The 19,992-nt window shown below is 35.1% G+C and overlaps 1 protein-coding gene across 1 annotated transcript in view; it reads right to left on the bottom strand.

Annotated features, from left to right (window-relative positions):
• The window catches only part of senju (UDP-galactose transporter senju), a 59,108-nt gene extending 40,278 nt beyond the window's left edge, over window positions 1-18,830 (bottom strand). The window contains exons 1-3 of the mRNA XM_090385780.1: window positions 18,728-18,830; window positions 15,341-15,458; window positions 9,067-9,083 (exon numbers count right to left, since the gene is read on the bottom strand). Coding sequence (XP_090241906.1) covers window positions 9,067-9,083; window positions 15,341-15,458; window positions 18,728-18,827 — 235 coding nt within the window. The 5' untranslated portion in view covers window positions 18,828-18,830. The remainder of the gene's footprint in view (window positions 1-9,066; window positions 9,084-15,340; window positions 15,459-18,727) is intronic.
• Window positions 18,831-19,992: the final 1,162 nt, after the last annotated feature.

Genomic DNA, 19,992 nt, shown 5'->3' with positions numbered 1-19,992 from the left:
TACTTCTACCCATATGCAGTACTTTGCATTTGTCAAGGTTAAACTTCAGTTGCCACTTCTTAGCCCATCTGCCCAAATTATCTAGATCCTGTTGCAGTAGCACACTGCCATTACTGTCATTAACAACCCTGCCAACCTTTGTATCATCTGCAAACTTCGACACTAATATGATATACCTTCATCAATATCACTGATAAATATACAAAACAACAGAGGACCCAACACCGAACCCTGTTAGACTCCACTAATAACATTAGTCCACGAAGAGCAGCACCCATTAATTACCACCCTCTGTCTTCTCCCACTCAACCATCCTTTTATCCATTGTAGCAACTTACCCTTAATACCATTCTGCTCCAATTTGTACAATAGTCTTCCATGCACGACAGTGTCAAAAGCTTTCCTGAAATCCAAATATATGATATCAAAATTATTTTTTGCATCCAGTTCCTTTGTAACCACATCATAATATCCTATCAAATTTGTCAGACAAGACTTTCCCTTAACAAACCCATGCTGTGTCTGAATTATTGCTGCAGTCTTGTCTAGATGATCCTGCAATGCATCTTTAACCAGTGACTCCATTATTTTACCCGGAACAGAAGTTAAACTAACTTGTCTGTAATTACTCGTGTCACTCTTCGATCCCCCATTGTGAATTGCGGATACATTTGCACAATACATTTGCGGATACATTCTCATAATTATGGCTAAAGCAACTAAGCAACTATGCTTAGTTGCTTTGCCGCCTCCTTTAATATAACTGGATAGATCCCATCCACCCCAGGTGCCTTTCTTATGTTTAACTTCAACAATCTCCTCCACTTTGCTCTCAGTTATTACAAAATCATTAAGCACCCTGCTACAATTTGATAACCTTCTGTCATTTTCAAACCTTAATAACTCCTCATGTGTGAATGTAGATGCAAAATACTCATTCAATTTGTTTGCTATTTGAGCAAGATCATCGACAATCAAACCATCGATATCAAGTGGACCAATCAGATTCATTCCCTTTCTTTTAGAGTTTATATAAGTAAAGAAATCCTTGCTGTTTTTCTTAGTATCTTTTGCCAAAGATTTCTTGTAATCTGCCTTCGCCCGCCTAACCTCCTTCGTGATCTGATTACAGACTAGCTTATATCTGCCATAGGCTTCTGAGTCGCTTGATAATTTATATGCATCCCATGCATTTTTCTTCTCTGTCACGAGTCTCATTAGTTCATTTGATAACCATTTAGGCCTAAACCTTGAACAATATTTCTTAATAGGTATGAAACTTTTAGTAGCATCCATGACTAATTCCTTGAATGCTTCCCACTTAGAATTTACTGTTGGTAACATCGTCAGTTGATCCCACTGTACAGAATTTAAAAACTGTCTGAGACCACTGTACTCATCTCTATGAAAGCAAAAACCCTTTCCTTTACCTCTGATGGTAATTATATCTTTAAGTAAATCGCACATCAGTACACCGTGATCACTGCCAGTGGTCACGGTGTACTTCCTTTATCTGCATATTCTTAATAAACAAATGATCACTGCTAATAACCAGATCAAGATTATTACCCTCTCTGGTTGCCTCTTGAACATGCTGCTGCAGAAAACAATCATCCAATTAATCCGCAAAAGTCTTACTAGTGTGTGAGTGACCAACCCACAAGTTCCAGTCAATATCTGGGAAGTTAAAATCCCCCATTATAAGACATTCTGATTTACTAGCCCACCCTATTTCTCTGTACAATTGTTCATTGTACTCATTCGAGTCATTAGGCCTATAACACACTCCTACTCTTATTTTTGCTTTTGCAGTGCTTATGTCACACCAAACTGACTCAACAGTGCACTGTTCATCTATATCAACTGGATGCACTTTTGATTTTATGTTTTTCTTAATTAACAGCATAACACCTCCTCCCTTCCTATCCTGTCTATCCTTTCTGTACACACTGTACACCCCAAATTCCAGTTCTGCATTCCTTATATCTGTGTGACACCACATCTCTGCTATCCCAACAATATCCGCCTTTGATGTCTTGATCAACACTTCAAATTCTTCAAATTTATTTACTATACGTCTAGCATTTGTATACATGCAAGTATACGTGTACCTATCCTTATTATTAGTTACCATAACAAATCCCATATACCCACCTGTTTCACGATGACTGCCATCAGTCCCTGAAACCCCCAGCACCCCTCGCTCCAGGTCGCTACTTATTCTAATAGAAGTTGTGCAAGAATCACCTTCACCTCTGCCTGCAGCTACTTTTAACCTTTTAGTCTGTGAATCCCCCCAAGCTAGCAGTTTTCCGACCCACCTAACACTGCCTCGATAGCATCAGCAAATATTCTTGCACCCTTTCTATTTAAGTGTATCCCATCCCTGTAGAAGCAGTCTCTCCTGTTAACAAGCACAGACCACGCTGAAAAAAATTCTACCCCTTGAGCCTTGCACATTCCCTCCAGGGCCAAACTGATTGACAAGGCTCTCATCATATATTCCCTCCTATCATGTCTGGGCAGAATTGCAGGCACTTTCAAATTTAACCCTAATTTACGACTTTTTTGCAACACTGACCTGTACTTGTTAAGTAAATCTGCAGATCTCCTACTCTTAATGTCATTGGTGCCAACGTGTTTAACAATATCACCTTTTGTGCCCTTAAAAGATGATATATGCTTTACAACGTCATCAACTTTTGCCCCTGGCAGTATTAAGATGTTAGAGTAGTAAAGTAAGTTGTATCACAATCTGTTCATGTGTAAATTAGCAAAGATTGATTTGCTTGTCAGTGATATTTTTGGAAACAGAAAGAGGCAGCCCTTTTTAATTTATATGCATAAAAACATTTTTGTACATATCTGACATGATTAAAATTACCAGATTGTGGTACACACACAGCCTGATAATTTTAATAATATGTTCTGATATGTATACATTTAATAAAAAAGATAAAAACCAGACTACGTATGTTCCACTGACTTTTTTTATGCAGTTCTTGTCTTACAATGGTTAGAAAATTGAGCAGTTTCACTATGGTATAATTTTTCCATAACAAAATTCTTGTTGTGATTTAGACACTTTATTATAGAGCAGGGATCGTAAAACTTTTCCACACCACATGTCAAAAATAAGCTGCAACCAAAATATGACAATTTCATATTTTTGTTCCCATCGTTTTTTTTTTTTTATATGGCAAACAAAATTTTTGATTGCCATATAAAAAAATAAATAAAATTAGTAAATGGCCTTTATTGTTATTATAAAAGAAGTTACCAATACATCCTAATAAGAATTTTGTTGCTTTATAAAACTGTGCATAATTTACACTTAGTTTTCACTGCCAGATGTGGCTGACAGACCATAAAACATTTGCCATCAAATAAAAAAAAAAAAAAAAAAAAAATTTATAATAAACTATTCATGGGTAGTCATTTTCCTATGCGTGCTGCTCATTGGATATGTGCCACCGGTATGGCATTCCTATTATAGAGGGTTCTATTGCACTTAGGAGAAATAAGTAAATGAAGTGAATGGAGGTGACATGGATTAACAAAGTACTGAGTATTAACCACATGATTCAAGGAAGCCCTAGACTTTTGCTGCACCAACCAAAACAAAGAAAATAATTAAATACAAAAAATAATTATTTATATTACACATATTTATTATATTACATTTATAACAGTGAAAATTTTCACCCTCATTCACTTCACTTTCTCCTATCAAAGTCTTATAGACCTCAATTGAGTCTCCTCTTAGGTGTCTTAGGTGCCCAGCTCTAAGGTGTCCAGCTCTATAGCCCACATATTTATAATTTTTTGTCGCTGATACCCTTTTGCTGATCTCACCAGATAAGTCAGTCTTTAGACCCTTTCAAGGAGCTTAATGTCTTTGTTTAGCACATGTAGTTAAATTTGGCATGAGTTATATTATTCTTTATTCTACTTTACAAACTTTGCACCCCTCCAAAAGCACAAGATGCAAAGGACAAACTGGATCCATGAAGCTTTGCACACTTTTGCAAATGCTTTCCAAAATATTCCTTCTAATTTCACTGCAGTGTAGTGTACAATATGTACCCATTATAAGTATATTTTATATTATTTATAAAAATTACATTAACAAGGGGAGTTATTCAAAATCTTAAAAAAAAAAAAAAAAACCTGTTATAAATTTGTGAATGGTTATTTAATAGTGGACTATATTACATTGTAACAAATATTAGGCTACTCAAAATTTTAACTACAGCTTGTAACCCTCCCCCCCACCACAACCTTGATCTATAATGGGTTACAGTAAAAAAAGAAAAAAAAAAAAAAAAATTTGTTTATTCCTCTTCAACTCTACAAAGGGTTATTTAATTTGACATACTGAAATATTTCATTAGGAACTATCCACAGATAAAGTATAAAGAGATGAGTTATGCTCAGACAAAATAACATGACAAAATTGGAGTCAATTTTTTTTCATTAGTAATTGGGGAGGGAGCAAAGGCTGTTGCTGCTACAAAACATTATGAGGAAGGGGAGTTATTCAAAATCTTAAAAAAAAAAAAAAAAACCTGTTATAGATTTGTGAATGGTTCCTTATGAAATAAGGGGGAGGTGGGGGTTCAACACTATTATTAATCTGTATTATAGAACAAGTTTTTTTTAGTGAACCAGGTCATTTTCACTTAGTTTTTTTACACTATTTTTCACTTCATTTTTATGATGGTTATATGATAGTTAAAATATAAATCTGTAATATAATAAATATCACTAATAATATTCTAATCTGTAATTTGTTTTGTTTAGATGCTAACTGGTGTAACTTGTATGCAAATTATACATATCAATTAATTCTCCATAATCACTATCATAATATGGTTAGGGAATGACTCTAGAGAAGCATTTCTCACCTGTGGATCATAATCCACTGGTGGGCCACAGAAAAATTAGAATGGGTTGCAAAACTTTTGATAGAGTGCAGGGATAATGAATAAGTACTTTTTGTAAAATATTATAATTTAGATAGGGAAAACTGATTAAATAAAATATTGTGTAATAATTAAGTATTTTTTTGTTAATTATGTTAATAGTGTGAATGTGTTAGTATGAATCAGAGCTGTAATGCTCAATACATTGAGCATTACAGCTCTGATTATATATATTGAGGTAAACTCCTCTTATTATTTTATAAATATTAATACTTTGGAGAAATAATTCTTCCATATCTGTAAACTACATTATAGAAAAGGCTCAGAAATGTTGCAGAGGACAAATATAATTACAAATATTTAGAAAGGAGTGTCATGGTAAAGAAATATGGACAAGAAATAAATGTAATATTACCCTTGACATTTCCTGTAACATCCTTCTTAAACTGACTACATGTATGACTGTAAGAAAATTTTAAAAAATTATTTGATTTTTCTTTAAATAAAAACAAAAGTTACGAAAAAATTTAAAAAATTGTATAACACAAAGATTGCAAATAACAGTAACAGTTAAAAGTTAAATAGCAGTTGTTATTTAAAGATTTCACTAGGATATATATATATATATATATATATATATTAGATAGTATGAATCAGAGCTGTACTACTCAATATGTTCTACGTTGATAATAATATTAGTAAAATAATAAGAGGAGTTTACCTCAATATAGTGCGTAGAACACTTCCGTATGATACCCTCCAGAAATTAAAACGGAAAAAACAAAAAAACGACAACTTACCGGTACATTAGAGTAAAATATAAATAATTAAATAAACAATTTAACACAATTCAAATCAATTTGAAGTTTGCCAGGGTGAATTTAAATCAAAAAATTTCAGGCATAAAACAACTAACACTGGCGACATCGCGTAATATTGTTAAGCTTGCCTTAAAATCTCGATATTCGAATAAACAAAAATACCTTTCTCAGGTTAGGAAGCTTCGCGATAAATTAAAAAATTATCTACATCCGAACGATTGGTCTGCATTGAAGACCTCCACAGATTTGTGAAAAGCACAGGCCTCAGAAATAAAAAACAGACACGTTAATAAGTTACAAACATTATCGGATAGGTCAAGACATGTTCATGCGAATTCTAACACATTGTCGCGGGCTTGCGACCAAATTTATACGAGTTGGGTGACATCCCGCCCCCCCACAGACACACAACGTGCCACCACAGAATATGTCAGCTAGTTCACGAACACCCCCTCACCCAGTATCCAACGAACCGAGGAAGAAAAATCGTTTTGAATATTTTCGTTTGATTCTTTTAATTGCGTTAATTTGATTTTTAATTGTTTTATATTGATTTGAATTGTGTTAAATTGTTTATTTAATTATTTATATTTTACTCTAATGTACCGGTAAGTTGTCGATTTTTTCGTTTTTTCCGTTTTAATTTCTGGAGGGTATCATATGGAAGTGTTCTATGCACTATATTGAGGTAAACTCCTCTTATTATTTTACTAATATATATATATACAGGGTGTTTCAGTTAAACGTTTCAGAACTTCTAAGAGGGGTAGGGTACATCCTGACAACTCGAAATCATATAGCAATGTGGGGTCGGAAATGCTTTCCTGAAGCGGTGTTGTACACAGAAGCACCATAAAGAAAAGAGACCGTAAGTGAGAAATCGTTTTAATAATACATGAAAAGAAGCAAAAGGTACATGGATTAAAGTAAGTGTTCGAAGTTTCTTCAACCTCGTATTGCTTTTGCACAGTGGTACCTTGGAAAATGTGCTACAAATCCCCTTTTTCCTGCTGAAGTGTTGTTTTCCGATGAGGCATCCTTCACAAGGGAAGGAATTTTCAACACGCATAACGACCATATCTGGGCGGTCGAGAACCCGCATGCAATACGACGTCGTGCAGCACAGATTCGATTTTCGGTCAATGTATGGGCCGGTATTATGGGAGATCACCTCATCGGACCTTACCTGTTACCGTGTCGTCTAACCGGACCTATCTACTTGATCTTTCTGCAGCAAGTATTGCCACAACTTTTGAGAGATGAACAGATTTCTGCATCGACGCAACAGACAATGTGGTTCCAACACGATGGAGCCCCTGCCCATTATAGCGGAGATGTTCGTAACTACCTGGATGTCACATTTGGTCAACAGTGGATCGGACGTGATGGTCCCGTGCGTTGGCCTGCTCGGTCACCCGACCTATCATGTCTTGATTTTTATTTCTGGGGTCATATGAAATCGCTAGTTTATGACACCCCTGTTGACAATGCTGAGGAGCTGGTTGCAAGAATCGCAGTAGCTGCCGAAGAAATTCGAAATTCGCCTGGAGTATTCCAGAATGTTCGGATGTCCATGCGTCGGAGATGTGAGGCGTGCATTGTAGCCCGTGGAAGAAACTTCGAACACTTACTTTAATCCATGTACCTTTTGCTTCTTTTCATGTATTATTAAAACGATTTCTCACTTACGGTTTCTTTTCTTTATGGTGCTTCTGTGTACAACGCCGCTTCAGGAAAGCATTTCCGACCCCACATTGCTATATGATTTCGAGTTGTCAGGATGTACCCTACCCCTCTTAGAAGTTCTGAAACGTTTAACTGAAACACCCTGTAATATATATATATATATATATATATATATATATTTTTTTTTTTTTTTTTTCTAAGAGAATAACGAGTTTACTATTAGTATAAAATGACATAATGATGTAAGAAAGTGAACTCATTCTGCATCTGCCACTTCCCCCAAACTTCTAATTCTTATTAGCAAAAAAAAAAATTACCCAGTTCCTCCTTGAGAATATTCCTTCCTCATTCATTTTACTAATAACATTATGGCCTTATACAATTTAACTAAATGTCTGCTAAGGTGTCAAGTTGCTAAACTCTAAACCACATGTTTTAAACAGTTCCTTGTAGAGACAATGCTTAGCATTCTTCAACACTCTAGTTGCCCTTCTTTGTACCTCCCCCAAGAAGTTCTACAGACCCAGATACAATATTCCAAATGTAGCCTCGTCATTATTAGCCGACCGGGCTAGCCGAGTGGGTAAAGTACCTGCCCGGCAACCCAAAGGTCGCGGGTTCGATTCCCGCCTCGGGCTTGGATCAAAGTACTGCAAAAACCTTGGGAGGTGCAATATGGCCACAGAAGCCGATGCGCCAACAACTACCAAATCAAAAAAAAAAAAAAAAAAAACGGAAGCATAGGCTTCCTTGCACCATGTTTTTTTTTTCTTTTTTTTTAATGAAAACCCCAAACACGAAAGGTATCAAAACCTATAGTACTTAGTACCATGCATGGGTTGGAGGAGAAGTATGGGGGGGGGGGAATGCCGAAAACTTTGCTCTAGAGACTAAACATGGATTTCACCACTTCAAGCCTCCAAAAAGCAAAGTGGTGGTATTTCACCGGTTGATGAAAGTCATCTACCACCATGTGGCCATTTGTCTGGTGTTTATGCTGCACCAGCCAAAAAAAAAAAAAATAATAATAATAATAAAATACAATAACAAAAAATAAATAAAATAAAATAATAATAAGAAGAAGAAAATTTAAAACCTCTACCACCCATGTAGATAACTTGTTCCAGTAATTTATTACTTGCTGGCTAAAATAAAACTTCCTACAATCCAATTTAAACGTCTCCCCCACATAACTTGAAATTATGGCCCCTTGTTTGTTTTATTTATGCCTCTCAGAGCCTTAAACACCCCAATCAAGTCTCCTCTAAGGTGCCTAGTTTCCAAGCTCTGCAACTCACATATTCGAAGTCTTTCCTCATATGGAAGAACTTTTGTCAATTTCAGGAGGCGAGTTACGCGTCTTTGAACCCTTTCAAGAAGCACAATGTCTTTCTTTAGATGCAGTCACCATACTTGAACACGGTATTCCAAGTGTGGTCTAACAATAGCCTTATATAATGGGATTATGATGTTCTTATCTCTAATAGCAATTGTTTGATAAATCATCGATAGGACACCATGGGCCTTCCTTGCAGCCTGTCTACAATGCTCGGAGAACTTCATGTCAGACTGTATTGTAACATCCAAGTCCCTTTCCTCCACTACCAGCTTTAGTTCAACTCCGCCAAGTGTATAAGTTATTTTGGGGTTACTGTTCCCCAGGTGCAATACCTTACACTTTGCTGGATTAAAGCATAGTTGCCATTTTTCTGACCATCCCTGAAGTCTATCTAGGGTCACTCTAAAGAAGCTCTGCTTGGCAGTGATCATTAACTACTGTTCCAATCTTTATATCATCTGCAAATTTAGACATCATGCCCTCTATCCCTTCATCGATGTCATCTATGAAAATCAAAAACAACAGTAGTCCTAATATTGATCCTTGGGGGAACCCCACTTCTTACATCAACCCAATCTGAGGAATAACCATTTATTACAACCCTGAGCCTCCTGCCTTGAAACCATCCAGCTATCCATCTAAGGATTTTCCCTGTGATTGCAACCTGTTCCAGCTCATAAAGCTCATGTGGGACTGAGTCAAATGTATATCTTATAGAAAGGAATAAATACCTCCACTCTACTTTAAAAATTCTGATAAACCATGGATAAAATACCATGTGCCCTTCTTGTCACCTGTTTACAGTGTATGTTGAACTTCATGATTTCCTATATTGTAATCTTCAAGTTCTACAGAACATCCTTTAATTTCTCCCCTCCCATCTGTCTTTTTTGTATACACTGTACTGACCATATTCAAATTCACATATCCCTTATGTCTGAGCGGCATCACATTTTAAAATATATCCCTATAAGTTCCATATTTGATGAATTAACCAATATCTCATCCAACGTGTTTACTACACTCCTAGCATTATTGTACAAGCAAGTATGTGAACCGATTTTCGCTCTTAATGACTCTATGAGACAAGCAAATACAGTTCATGTATTTGTTTGTCTCAGGAGGTTTTCCTGGCAATGTATTTTCAGTCTAGAGAGATTCCATCTTCACAGAAATTGGTTCTGGTTTTAATTCTTCATACAAAATTAATTTCACAAATCCTTTCAAAAAACAAATACTGTAGCTTTGCTTAGCTCTGTTGAATCACCAAGAATAATAACCCAAATGGAGTTGACAGTTTTAATTCCTTGTGAAACACTTTAGCTCAAGGCAAATAAAGCAAAAACTATTCATTTCAATGCATTAGCATTCTCTGCTTGGTGTAAAGTTTTTCAATTATCTATTAAGAAAACAGTTTTTCAGCCATTCCTTATCTTTCTTAAGATCATATGGCAAACGTACCTATCCCAAGCTCTTTACTTAGCTGTTTCACAGAAGTATTTTTCAATAATTTCATAAATCACTCTGCTTTCTTTATGCTTGGCACAAAATTCTTTCTTTTAGTCCTTCCAGAAGACAGTTAACTCCTTACACGTTGTGGAAGTGGATAGTTTGAACAAGTTTAAAGAAGAATTAGATAAATTATTAGAAAAGATGAGTTTTTTTTTTCCTTCTGGCAGATTTTCCACTACTAATACTAAACAAGGGGATAATAACCACAAACATCATGGAGAAACAAGTATGCACATAAAAGGGTAGGCTTGTACCAAGTGGGGCACAGTATCACTCATAGAAAGTAGCAAGCTGACAAACTATTCAGTCATTGCTAAAAACCCACCAGTTTCAAGGAGATGCTATATTAAGAGGTCCAGTACTTGTAGTACTATTAGAACAACCAACAAGCCCAATATGACTGTCTTATTAGTGTCTGGAGACTAGGAACCTGCAAGGTGATCTGATTGAGGTGTATAAAGTCTTGAATGGTTTGAGCATGCTCAATGCTGATGGGATTCTTCCTCAGAATAATCACCTGAGAGGGCATAAATTCAAATTGAGAAAGACCGTTGTAGGATAGATGTGCGGAAGTTTGCCTTTAGCCAAGCCAGCAGGTGGTTGGTTGCTGGAACACACTTCCATCTGTCGTTGTAGAAGTTGATAGCTTAAACAGATTCAAGGCAGAACTTGACAGACAAACATCTGGAGCGGGTGGATGAGTGAAATGAGAAGGGTGTGTGTGTGTGTGTTTTTTTTTTTTTGGCTGATGCTATATAAGCTTGCTTTCTTGCATCACGTGCCCTTGCTAATGCTACTCCCACTACTTTCCAAATTACAGCATATCTACACAGGAGAGTGCAAATTAGAATAATACTGGTCCATTGGGGACCACTAACCTATATCTTTCCAATGATGAACCCATCCAATTAGCAGTTCCCCCAAAACTTTAACACAGCAATTGTGGCACTTGGTCTGACAGATCCTCCTCAGCAATTTTCTATTGCATGCTAATCACCAATCCAAGATTAGTAGCTGCAACTCTGTCTACCTTCAAAATTACACATGCTGTCTTATTAAGACATACTAGAAGTAGTACATTTGTTTTAAAGTTGAAAGGGGATTTGGAAGGCTCCAAATTTTCTTATTTTTTTTTATTACTGAAAAAAAAATTTTTTTTAGTTAATAATGGGTGTTTAATCTTATATCATTTAAGCTCTGCGAGATGGCAGACACTTCTCGCTGCACATTGTATCATGCAGGCATTTCAAGCAGGTGGTCTGGAGAACCACTATATGAATTTATTCTACAGTTACATGAAACTGCCTAATAGATAATTTAGCTGCTTAATGAACACCCCTTTATTCCAGAGGGAGAACTATATGGCAGTTTTGAAAAATACATTAATGCTGATATAATAAAGCATAATATTTTTAATGATAAAAAAAACTAATAACAAATAGAAAATTTTAAACTTTACGTATAAATTTATACTTACAGTTAAATGCTAAAATTATGGTTGTATTCATATAATATTTAATATTAGAAAATTTTAAAAATGATAATGCCTGTTACTTCAGTCAAAGTCCTCGTAAAAACCTTTGTCCACATATCACTACTGTTTCAGTTTATAACTGAAGCCTGTCAAGCAAAACAATTTCTTCCTATTTGTTTCTCGTGCCTCAGATACAGGGTTTACAGCTCTTGCTGGCCACTTTATCATATTTCTTGATAGATATATGATAAAGTGGATATTTCTTGATAGAGCTTGATATCATCTCAGATGCAGTTATGTTGTTTTTATTCATAAGTTAATGTAATTACTATTTATACTGCTCCATGGAATCAGACTCATATCAACTGGAGAATACGTGGAATAAAAGCAAACAAGCAATGCAAGGTAGGCAGTATGTCACATAGATAGAAGTAACTTTTTTTTTTACCGATGAACCTTACAACACACAAAGCAAGTCTTTCAAAAAATTTTCCATTTTTGTCATATGAGTGGTTAAGTACTCAAGTAAAGCACCATAGTAACAAAAAAAAGAAGTTGGGGGACTCGAGTATCAGTTTTCCTTTAATACTGCATTGGTTAACAAATTAAGATTTCACAATCACTAACAAATTCTAAGCAAAAATATATGTATTCATAATGCTAAATTTTTTAACAATTCTTTAAACTTGAAAATGGAAGTGACTAATGGTTTCATGTTTCAATTTTTTTTAAATTTCTGCAGAATTAAAAAAGAAAAAAACTTATTTTATTCTTTAAAAAATAAATTTACATTTAAATAATATTTGTAAATTAATAAACAGCCAAAACACACACACACACACACACACACACACACACACACACACACACACACACACACACACACACACACACACACACACACACACACACACACACGTGTATATACATATATATATATTTTTTGATATAGTCAAAAAACTAAAAATAAAAACCGTGTACCATCAATAAAGGCCCATACATCTCTGTTCAAATTGATTTCATCTATAGTAAAAATTCTTTCCAGCAAATAGGGCCGGCAAACATAAAATATTATTACCACATTTAATTACTAAAATGATCACTTCCAAATACCACATATAAAATCAGCTCAGGTCATAGGAAATGTTGAATAAACTCTCATCCACAGATATCCATTCACTTGTTTTACAATTATCACAAGTTCAATAAACAGAGTTTTATTTTTTTTATAACATAAATGCCATGGGCATGATGTGGACAGGAGGGAAAAAAACTGAGAATACACAACTCACTATGAGGTCTGTTCAAAAATTATCCAGATTATGCTTGTTATTCAAGGATGAGGCAACAGAAGCACTACAATAAAGCAGTCTTCAGACATGTCTCATCTTTACCTCCATGCAGTTAGCTGCTTGGTTCACTTGCTTATGGTAGTCTGTTATTGTCAAGCAATAACAAAAACACGTTTTTACATCTTTTCATATTTCAAAATTTCAGAATGCACTCAACTCACACATGTGTTTTACATTTATTGAATTAGTATTGGCAACATTATACAAGGAAGCAATGCTTATACAGAAATAACCAAAAAAAAACCTCATTTGCACATTCCTTCTAATAATTTGCCTAAATCTTTAAATTTATTCAGACTACCACCTTCCACAATGCTAAGTGAAAGTTTATTCCAACAATATATTATTCTGTCTGAATGTTAATTTCCATGTATCTTTTCTGCAACTATCCTTTTTTCAATTTAAATTTCCATCTCTTTGTGTGTGTGTGTGTGTGTCAAATGTTTCTTAATGTTTCCACTCATGGTTGGTAAACTTGCTCCTTAATCTTTTGAGGAGTAAGTCTCCCACAACAGCAGGTTTTGTGGAATGTATTTCTGCATGGAATTTTGAAAATGTATAAAAATGAAAACTCAACACATAAATGCTTCTTATTTTGTTCTTACTTTGACCTTATTTCCCAACATTAAAGTGAAATTATAGCAAAAATTAAGGTAATAATTTTTATTTAAAAAAATCAAAGATATTTTGTAAAAAACAATTTTTTTACAGCAGCATATAGTTGAAGATTTAAAGGCAGTTCATACACAGACAGACAGAATGTAACAAACATAACATCCATTTTGAAATGGACCTTAAAATCATTAATATACATACATACAGGACCTACCTGCAGATGTAAATTTGTATACATATACAGGTAAATACCATACCTCTGTATGAGAACACTGGTATGTAATAGCACATAAAGTGGATATATTAAATTTCGTAAAATTAAATATATATAAATTGTACAGATACAAGGGCTGTTCAATACAAAATAATCATAATTTTTTTTTTCACAACATAACTTCATTGATCATCTGTATTTTGACGGTCCTTTTCAAAGCAGTCCCCATTTGATGAAATGCACTTACTCCAATGTTTCTGCCATTTTTCAAAAACATGATGGAAGCCATTTTTGATATACATTTCAGAATCACTTCTGATGCCTTTACAACTTTTTCTGATGACTGGAAGAAATTTTTTCCTTGCAGCTCCTTTAACTTTGGAAATAAAAAAAAATTGCAAGGTGCAAGGTCAGGGCTACAGGGCAGATGAGGAACACATTTGACATTAATGCTGGCTAAGTACTCAATGATGATGCCACACCTCATCCACTGTTATCACTTTGCATAGAACTGCACCATCTTCAGTAACCATCCATTGTAGCCCCCCAACAAACTTCCATGTGAACTTGCTGTTGCCCAGGTGTGGGTAGTCTTGGAATCCAGTGTGCACAAACATCTTTCATATGCCAATGGTCATGGAGAATACTGTGCATGCTTCCTACTGATATTCTCAACAGCTCTGCCAGTTGTCTTACTGTTATACGACCTTCTTTCATGATTACAGAATTTATCCTCTGTTTATGGTTTCTGTGGTGACAGCATTGGTTGGAGCTCCAGGACTGTCAATTTTTGTAATCGAATCTTGTTTATCTTTAAACATTCTAACCACCTGTGAGCTGTGCTATATATAAGCTTAGATTCACCATAAGCCTCTTATTTCATGTGCTTCAGCTGATGTTTTTCTTGAGATGGAAACAAAATTTGAGAGCAGCATACTGTTCCTTGCACGTCACATCCATCGTTACGTAAGCAAAACTGAAGAGGCATCAACTTGTCCAACCACGAAAGGTCACACCGTGTGCACAAGTCAACTGTGCAGTTGTTACACGATGCAGTATGGTTTGGTCTTAAATTCTGTAGCTCAACTAGAAATAGCAAGCAGTACAGTTGTTCATGAAAATTTATGATTATTCTTTATTGAACACCCCTCATATATTTTATAAGTCCTTGTAAAGCAAGTGAACACATTTTCAGACAAAAATCAAGGGTTTGGCCTCCTGACTTCTGAAAACAAAAATGAAACCTGCCATCAAACAATATTGATAGCAATATTGTTTGACACTTGACAATACTGACAGACTGACACTAAAATTGACACTTGACAATAGCTACAAAAAAGTAATATGGGTTTGAGCACTTATTTCCTTACGATTTACTTAACATAAAAAAAACTAAACTTACTCTTTTAAGTAAAGGATTATAACAGTACATAGCTTAAGAGCCTCTGTAAACATAACCACTGTAGTTGGGTTATAGTTATACTTGTTATCTGAATTCTTAGTAGCCGTCACGAGAATACCTATGAAAAAAGGATAAACCTTTAAAAATGTACTTAAAATTATTTCAAATTTATGTAATTAAAAAAAGGCTATATTAGTAAAATATTTTAATAATATACTGGTGTTTATCCTTTCAAAAGTGACATCTACAGAGGACATTACATCTAGCAATGGAAGAAAATTATTTCTGATATTTAAATTAATATATCAGTTATTATTATGATGACAAATGAAATGTCTGATATGAGTGCAACCTATGACAAATGACATGCAAGCAGGGAAAAATGGCTCAAGCAGCCAGGTGGTGACTGACATTGGGGCCACCAAAAATTTGGGTCATTGACTAATAATCATTAAATAGGAGCAACTGAGGCCAAAACCAGCAGTCCAGCCCCACATGCACATAATGGTGCTGCTATCAGTAACTGATAGAGGTGACTATGAATTCTTGCAGCCTAATTCTTGCATACATAGCATCTTTAATTTTTATCCATTAGAAATGAAATTTCCAATTCTTAGGAACAACTGGTCCCTGAGGGTTGTGGTTCTTCCAGTGATGATAGCTAAGGCACCAAGGCATTTAAAATGCTGAGAGAGAGAGATGATATTTAGGTTTCTAAGACAAGTGTGTTGATTTTAAGTTCAGTCAATGTGGATCAGCATAAGCAGGGTTAGCCATTCTTCAGTGCAGCATCCACACCACCTAAGGAAATGCCTGATCCTCTATAACATGCTAGGTAATACAAGGTGGAAAATGGCTCTTATCACTCTAAGTGACACCATCACTTTGCTTACTAGAAGCTTAAAGTAATAAAACCAATAACCATTTAAAGTACACAGTTTATGTTAGTTGTTCTCTAGACACTTAAGATTATAACTTGATGTTCATTTCTTCTCCAATGGAACTTGTGTTCCTTGGCCAATCTCAGCCTTCTGTTATTTAGCATTACAAGATTCTGAAATGGGATGATTAGTGTGGTTTCTGTTCCTTTTTGCCTTTGGTTGGACTATTAAGTAGATCATATATTTGCTCAAAAATGTCAGAAAATTATTCTTGTAGGGATAAGCTCCTTTAGTTCTCATTCAACTCCAAACTCTCATCCTCTATCTATAACATGGTTTCCAATAAATGAGCAAAGGCTGTTCCAAGATAAGAATATAGCATAATGCAAAAGGCTTCTAACCAAACCTATAGGTTCATTTTATGCCTACACTAAAGCTCTCAACAAGTTAGTGAATAATTGTAAAACAAGTTATTAATAATTCCAAACTAAATGTTGAAAAGGTTAAGGATAAGAATTTTGTTTCTTTTTCAATGTGGCGAAGCATGTATTGGTGAACTTCTCTCCATTTATACTTCTGTAACATCATGATGGTTGCATCATCCCTTTGTAATTGGCTGACAGTTTTATTGCACCTTCTTTTAAACATAAAACTGACCTATAAGCATCTTACTTTTTTGCTCAAAATCTCATTTACAATGTTGGCAAATCTCCTGCTATCATTGCAATTGCATTTCATTCTCTGCCTACTTTGGTCTTCTGATTGAAACACAATAACAGAATCTTGAACAGTCCTGATGCCAAGAAGACACCAGGTCCTGACTGCATTTCTCCACTTGTTCTTAAAACCTTTACTCCAGAGTTACTTGTTTCTTTGTATTTCTTATTTCATTCCCTTATTATACTGGTGTTTTTCCTTCTATTATGGAAATTCTCATATCAAGCCAATTTCCAAAAAAGGGTGACAAATACCTTCTTCCAATTATCATCCCACTACACTTACCTCAACTCTTTCCAAAATAATGGATAAATTCATCAATGTGAACTCTTATACTATCTCAAAACTTCATCTGATTAATGACTGTCAATATTGATTTCTGAAGTTGATGCACTAGTGATATTTTCACTTGTTACTTATCTCTAAACAAATGCCATGGGAAAGTTCAGAAAAACCTGAGATGTACCTCATGACATTTCTAAGATCTTTGATCATGTTTGGCATAAAGATCCTCTAAAAAAAAAATCTCCTATCTTATGATTAGCTTTTTGATTTTTGTAACTGGATAGCAACTGAGTGATCATTGCATGTGAAAGTATATGGATCAACTAATGTAGAGTTATACTAAGTTCTGTTCTTTCATCAACTATTTTATCTCCTATAAATTAATGATATTCTTCCACTGACAGAGAATCATGGCCAAGGTCTTCCTGATGGAAACACATTTCATCTTCAAATCCGACAAACACTGTTCTACACAAAAGCTATAACTTCTGAAATATCCATCCTCAGCCTCTTAAATGATGATCTCAAGGTTATTTTACCAGCAGAAGGAAGAAAATTTAGTTAATTTCAATCATTCTAAAACTCAGTTCTGTCTTATTTCTCATAAGAATGTGCTGTTGCCCATAATGCCCATAATCTTCAACAAACTCAGATTTCTAGATAAAATAACATATCTTTAATGGAGATTATTCCAAATTCTAAACTTTCCTATAATAAGAAAATCATAACTATTGCTTCCTCTGAAAGTACATTAACTCATTTTTCTCTTTTACTTTCATATTACTGTTCTTCTAAACAGCTATCGCTTCTGTAAAAATTTCAAATGTGCCCTACCACAGAATATTGTTCCTATATCACAAATAGGGCCCCAAAACCTCTTTAAAGCTCATAGATTCTATCCAAAAGAAGGCAAACATGTTAATTAATGATTCTTCATTTACAAACCTCTCCACTCTTTACAACACAGACTTTTATAAGACTAGTGAGTGGAGAGGATCCAATCACCGGTCATCATTAAAAAAATAATAATAAATAAATAAATAATAAAAACTAGTTTTAATGAATGCTGACGAGTTTTGCCCTTGCCCTGAACAACAACAGAATGTAACCTACGATTATTATTAGCCATATTTTGCAAGAAAACTTGGGCTTTTGATGCACCAGCAAAAAAAATTTTCTGAATGACCCTGAAGGAGAGAAAAAGAGAGGTCAGAAGTAGAATATTATTCATAATCAAAAATCGATAAATCTTTAAAGGATCGTACAAGGAAGCACCGAAGATATATGATATCAACTACTAACCAATTAGTGGCACAACAGCAGATTGTACAATACAAGAAGCAATCGTTCAATTTAGTTTCTGTATATTTAAATAACCCTCCAAACATGCCGGTGAAAATAAGCTTTCGCTGCATATCCAAGAACCATAACTTCATTGCAATTTCATAACACCTGTCATATTTCATCTAATGAATGGAAAGAAAAACATAACACAACCAATTACCTTGATTAATTGAAAGAACCATGTATGAAAAAAAGACGAATGCACTCCATCGCGTTGGAAGGCAATCTCCACATGAAAACGAACTCAACCACTCCGCCATACTTAAACAGCCAACAAGCTAAACATTGCGAAGTGTGCCCTCTACTAAGAAAGTCTCTCTGGGATTGAAGAAGCTAAAGAGCAAACAAGACTGAACTATCGAAGTTTTCAGTCTTTGTCCCTGTTGTATTTTACATTTAATTTTGCACTTTTAAAATTAAAATAACAACACACAAAATTTGAAATGGCAAAATATATACAAGATAGTAGGGCAATTAGTATTTATAATCATAAAATACTGTTTCCCACGAACTCCATCCACCTCCTTAAGAATGAACCCCACGAGGCCAACTTTAAGTTCAAATTTAGCCTGCCAATGAACTTGAGTTTGCATCTCTGCTACACTCAACAACAAGCATTCACAGGAAATATAGCAGCTATAATCACTGGTCAGGGACAAATTTAAATCTGACGTAGTCCCTAAGTCAAATCATGCGAAGAGGCTCCAAAATATGCAATTATACATTGAGTGATCACTGAATTATGACCACCCCCTATGAAAACTGAATGCGACTCGTTGACAATGTGAGGTACGAGAGTGCGGAGTTAGTCGACCTACGTAGCATAGATAAGGTGTCAGTGGTTCAGTAGGTACTAAAATTCCGAGTTTGATGGGTAAAAGGAAGGATTTATCGGACTTTGATAAAGGACAGATTGTGGGTGCTTGATGAGCTGGTGCCTCGTCGAGCACCCACAGCTTGGGGGGATACAGGGACTAATAGATTAACAGTAGCCACTGGCAGAAGTGAAAGTGATTCTTGCACTGCTTCTATTGGAATGAGCAGCAGCCTGGAAAACGATGCAGGGTATTTCAGAACTGCTGGGAGTCATTGCGGTACAAGTAAACACATGGGTTATGTTAGGGTAGCTAAGAATAGGACCAGGTGCATGTATACTTGCGTGTACACCAATATTAATAGTTTGGTAAATAAATTTGATGAATTTGAGATATTGCTCAAAAAATCAAAGGCAGATATTGTTGGGACATCAGAGACGTGGTATCACACAGATATAAGGAATGCAGAACTGGAATTTGGGTGGTATAATGTGTACAGGAAGGATAGACAGGATAGAAAGGGAGGAGGGGTTATGCTATTAGTTAAGAAGCACGTAAAATCCAAGGAAGTGAAGCCAGTTGGACAGTGCAGTGTCGAGTCAGTTTCGTG

This window comes from Mastigoproctus giganteus, chromosome 12, assembly GCF_048544385.1.
Source record: "Mastigoproctus giganteus isolate SK-2022 chromosome 12, ASM4854438v1, whole genome shotgun sequence".
NCBI classification, from domain to species: domain Eukaryota; kingdom Metazoa; phylum Arthropoda; class Arachnida; order Uropygi; family Thelyphonidae; genus Mastigoproctus; species Mastigoproctus giganteus.
Note: the sequence above shows the minus strand (reverse complement) of the source record. Positions and strands in the feature narration are given on the sequence as shown.